Genomic DNA, 5,574 nt, shown 5'->3' on the forward strand with positions numbered 1-5,574 from the left:
GTGAGTAAAGCACCCTTCGTCGAACTAAACATCCCCCCAAATCTTGAACAGGAAGTCTACTTAGCAGCATTTCTAGCGTGTTGGCTCTGTACGTTCGCACTACCGGGTGACCCAACGGCAACCATTCGCCCTGAGACTTTTAATATGGCGTGCAAAATGGCGAGAGGGATTAAGGTATGCCTCGCACCTCCAGTCCTTGCCAGCATCTACTATGGGTTAAACTCGATTTCAGAGTCTTTCTCTCCTGGTCAAATCGGCACCCCCTTCCCCATCCATTATGTATATGGATAGCTAGCAGCTTACTTCAATACTCACTTCAAGACCCCTAACCTCATGCTGTTTTCTCCAAAGATGGTCACTTCTTCCGGAGAAGGCGGTGCTAAGTACTACGACAGAATTGATGCTCGTAAGAGGATTTTTAAGGGCGAACACGCGTCTTGGCTTTGCATGTCTCGTCAAAATAGTAGAGACTTCTTTTTCTGTGATGACAAGAGAGGGGGTAAAGATAATTTTGAATATTTCATATGTTTGCGCCCTGGTTTTCTTGTTTTACGCCAAGGACGCCAATGTAAGGCTGAGCCTTATGTACCCCATCGCTTCAGTCGTCAGTTTGGATTCTACCAAGCATCTGCCCCCGGTTTGTTACTGACGGATGACCGCGACGTCACACTTGCTAAGGGATTTCAACTCCATCGCCAGTATGAGCACTTCCACTCTATGTCTAGGGCAACATTTCCCATGATCCCGGCTATTCCAAAGAAACATGTCTCAGACACCTACAAAGCCTGGTTGGTTGACGTGCATGCAAATCTCCTTGAGAATCGCGTCACAGACATAGTCATTAATGGTGATCCAAACGTAACCCTTAGAGAGGGAATAACTCAAGAACAAAGGGATCAACTGGATACTTTGAGAAAAGGCAAAGCACCAGTACAGGATGCCTCCCACGATCAAGTACCAGAACATACAACCCAAAAGAGGAGGGAGGAGCAAGTGAGGCACCGAAGCTCGGACGAGGATGTTGATAGCGATCGCAATTTTAAACGAAATAGAAGACCGTCGAACGAGGTTAGGAAACTTTCCTAAATTTTTCCCTTTCACCATGATTCAAAATCTTAGTCTTATTGATATATGCATTCCTTTTATAGGGTTCTGCTGGGTTACATGTCAGCAATGACGCCCGGTCGTCGAATCAACATTCTTCTATAGGCGAGGCGGAACATAGCGACAGTTCTGAATCCCTTAATCAAGTGGCAGCATCTCAGCAATCACCGTTGCCCTCAAACCCACCTCACAAAAGAGCACGACCGGAACCGTCTCATGTCTCTATTCTTCCTATTGCAGATTCCTTCATGTCAAAGTATATGGCCATGATCGCAGGCGTTTGGAATGATATCTGCAAGAACCTAAAGGAAACTCCAACTGAAAGTGTTTCTTCTTTCAAAGGAAGTGTTGAGAGACAAATCCAACTTATGAAACATAACGCGGTGGACATGTCATCATTAGAGAACAGGGTGGATGTTTTCTTTAAGAAGGCTGAGTATTATGATAAGATACGGTCCCAGCACTCAGAAGCGATGCCAGTTGAAACTCAAGTTGCGGAGTTATGTTCGGCGCGAAGTGCTCTTAAGGATGCTCAACAAAAGCTCTCTGAAACTCAAATCCTTCTATCGGAGAAGCAAAAGATCCTTGAGGATTCTAACGGACGAGTGACCCTCCTAGAAGAAGCTATAAAGGAAGCAAAGAAAACCATAACGGAGGCTGAGAGAACCATAAAGGATTCAAGGGAGGAGTTGACCAGGATCCATGACGAAAGGCCAAAGCTCCAAGAACTTGTGACTGAGGCTNATCTCGAACAGGAAGTCTACTTAGCAGCATTTCTAGCGTGTTGGCTTTGTACGTTCGCACTACCGGGTGACCCAACGGCAACCATTCGCCCTGAGACTTTTAATATGGCGTGCAAAATGGCGAGAGGGATTAAGGTATGCCTCGCACCTCCAGTCCTTGCCAGCATCTACTATGGGTTAAACTCGATTTCAGAGTCTTTCTCTCCTGGTCAAATCGGCACCCCCTTCCCCATCCATTATGTATATGGATAGCTAGCAGCTTACTTCAATACTCACTTCAAGACCCCTAACCTCATGCTGTTTTCTCCAAAGATGGTCACTTCTTCCGGAGAAGGCGGTGCTAAGTACTACGACAGAATTGATGCTCGTAAGAGGATTTTTAAGGGCGAACACGCGTCTTGGCTTTGCATGTCTCGTCAAAATAGTAGAGACTTCTTTTTCTGTGATGACAAGAGAGGGGGTAAAGATAATTTTGAATATTTCATATGTTTGCGCCCTGGTTTTCTTGTTTTACGCCAAGGACGCCAATGTAAGGCTGAGCCTTATGTACCCCATCGCTTCAGTCGTCAGTTTGGATTCTACCAAGCATCTGCCCCCGGTTTGTTACTGACGGATGACCGCGACGTCACACTTGCTAAGGGATTTCAACTCCATCGCCAGTATGAGCACTTCCACTCTATGTCTAGGGCAACATTTCCCATGATCCCGGCTATTCCAAAGAAACATGTCTCAGACACCTACAAAGCCTGGTTGGTTGACGTGCATGCAAATCTCCTTGAGAATCGCGTCACAGACATAGTCATTAATGGTGATCCAAACGTAACCCTTAGAGAGGGAATAACTCAAGAACAAAGGGATCAACTGGATACTTTGAGAAAAGGCAAAGCACCAGTACAGGATGCCTCCCACGATCAAGTACCAGAACATACAACCCAAAAGAGGAGGGAGGAGCAAGTGAGGCACCGAAGCTCGGACGAGGATGTTGATAGCGATCGCAATTTTAAACGAAATAGAAGACCGTCGAACGAGGTTAGGAAACTTTCCTAAATTTTTCCCTTTCACCATGATTCAAAATCTTAGTCTTATTGATATATGCATTCCTTTTATAGGGTTCTGCTGGGTTACATGTCAGCAATGACGCCCGGTCGTCGAATCAACATTCTTCTATAGGCGAGGCGGAACATAGCGACAGTTCTGAATCCCTTAATCAAGTGGCAGCATCTCAGCAATCACCGTTGCCCTCAAACCCACCTCACAAAAGAGCACGACCGGAACCGTCTCATGTCTCTATTCTTCCTATTGCAGATTCCTTCATGTCAAAGTATATGGCCATGATCGCAGGCGTTTGGAATGATATCTGCAAGAACCTAAAGGAAACTCCAACTGAAAGTGTTTCTTCTTTCAAAGGAAGTGTTGAGAGACAAATCCAACTTATGAAACATAACGCGGTGGACATGTCATCATTAGAGAACAGGGTGGATGTTTTCTTTAAGAAGGCTGAGTATTATGATAAGATACGGTCCCAGCACTCAGAAGCGATGCCAGTTGAAACTCAAGTTGCGGAGTTATGTTCGGCGCGAAGTGCTCTTAAGGATGCTCAACAAAAGCTCTCTGAAACTCAAATCCTTCTATCGGAGAAGCAAAAGATCCTTGAGGATTCTAACGGACGAGTGACCCTCCTAGAAGAAGCTATAAAGGAAGCAAAGAAAACCATAACGGAGGCTGAGAGAACCATAAAGGATTCAAGGGAGGAGTTGACCAGGATCCATGACGAAAGGCCAAAGCTCCAAGAACTTGTGACTGAGGCTCAAGGACAGCGTGACACATCACAAGAGGTTGTGACTTCTGCCGAAGAAACAGTGAAACGCATTCAGGAGACTCCCATGTTGACAAGTGAAGACGAAGATAAGCTTTCCTTAGCGGAGAAAGATCTAGAAGCAGACAAAGCAGATTTGATGAATTTTCGAATAGTGTAGACCTTTGATATTTAGATATCGTACTCTTTTAGTTTATGCTTTTTTTCATTTCGACTTTGTATGAGTTCTTTTCTTTTGAAACGAGACTTCGACATGAGTTAAGTTCAATATACTTTCTTTTCTATTCACAAGCTCGAATAAACCTCAAATGAGTCACTTCGAAATCAACTAACGAAAGAATCTACTTTAAATCATAACATACAATGAAATGACTAAACTTCAATGAATCTAAGTTGTTTCGAACGGTCTTGACATAAAAGGATTTATTTTAATTATGACTGAACTTAAAAGAGAAAGTGTTTCTAAGCTGCCTACGTACTCCTGTGAAGGAGATCAAGTCAAACGTAGTTCAAATGATTATTTTTTTTATAAGTAAAGCCGTTCACAGTTTTAACTCATGCGGGCCAGGAGCGTTTATGACTTGTGTTGACACCCTAAGTTTAAGGGTAGTAGAGCTTTAGGAATCTTCCATTGATTGGACCAACCTTCAAACCATCTTCACTAACCAACTTGTAAGCCCCGCCGGTGTATACTTCTTGAACCACATAGGGGCCATCCCATTTTGGAGTGAACTTGTGGCCGGTTTTTCGTGTCACAATGATTGGTCTTCGAACAGCTAGTACTTTGTCACCAATTTGAAAGGAACGGGTCCTCACCCTTCTATTAAAGGCTCTTGACATACGAGCTTGATAGCATTCCAAGCTCTGTTGAGCTTGCAGCCATTTTTCATCCAAGGCTTCTAGCTCAGCTAAGCGTAACTTGGCATTTTCCTCATCAGTGAGATCCTCTTGTATGGCCAACCTTAAAGAAGGTATTTGGCGCTCTAGAGGCAAGACTGCTTCCACACCATACACCAGAGAATATGGAGTGCTCTGAGTAGGTGTGCGGTATGTGGTTCTATATGCCCATAACGCTTCTTCCATTCTGTCATACCAATCACGTTTCGATTTTGAGACCACTTTTTTCAATAGATTGCATAGGGTCTTGTTAAAAGCTTCCGCAAGTCCATTCGCAGCTGCGTAATATGCTTATGAGTTCCGCTGCTGAAAGTCGAACAGCTTGCAAATCTTGTCCATCAATTTATTGTCAAAGGGTTTCCCATTATCAGTCAAGATATATCGTGGGATGCCGAACCGATAGATGATATGAACACGGAGGAAGTCTGCCACATTTTCCTTCTTTACTTCTTTTAATGCCACGGCTTCTGCCCACTTTGAAAAGTAGTCGGTGGCGGCCAATATGTATGTATGCCCTGCAGATGACTTGGGCGTAATTGGGCCAACCACATCAAGTCCCCAAGCATCAAACGGCCAAGATGCGACTGTTGGGTGTAGAGGTTCTGGTGGTTGATGGATAAAGTTTGCATGAACTTGACAAGCTTGGCACCTTCGAGCATAATCTATGCAATCCTTTACCATTGTAGGTCAATAATAACCCATTCGTTTAATGTGGAAATGCAACTTAGGGCCGGACTGATGTGCACCACAAACCCCAGAATGAGCTTCTTGCATGGCTTGTAATGCCTCTTCTTCTCCTAGACATCGGAGCCAGACTCCATCAAATGAACGACGATACAACATCTCATTATAGTGGATGAAACGAGGAGCTCGGCGCTTTATATCCACCCTCTTGCGAGGATCTTCTGGTAACTTCCCATCAGTGAAGTAGTCAATCAACGACTGCCTCCAGTCATCTTGGCCAATGTCGTAAACGGAAGCAGTAGGGAGTTCAACAGTTTCATCGACTGAGCC

At 44.4% G+C, this 5,574-nt stretch overlaps 1 protein-coding gene across 1 annotated transcript; it reads right to left on the reverse strand.

Moving 5' to 3' along the window:
- Nucleotides 1–4,851: 4,851 nt before the first annotated feature.
- On the reverse strand, nt 4,852–5,241 carry LOC116010922 (protein NYNRIN-like). Its single transcript, XM_031250416.1, has one exon. It carries the CDS (start codon nt 5,239–5,241, stop codon nt 4,852–4,854), a length of 390 nt encoding a protein of 129 aa, XP_031106276.1.
- Nucleotides 5,242–5,574: the final 333 nt, after the last annotated feature.

Source organism: Ipomoea triloba, chromosome 2, assembly GCF_003576645.1.
Source record: "Ipomoea triloba cultivar NCNSP0323 chromosome 2, ASM357664v1".
In the NCBI taxonomy this organism is placed as follows: Eukaryota; Viridiplantae; Streptophyta; class Magnoliopsida; order Solanales; family Convolvulaceae; genus Ipomoea; species Ipomoea triloba.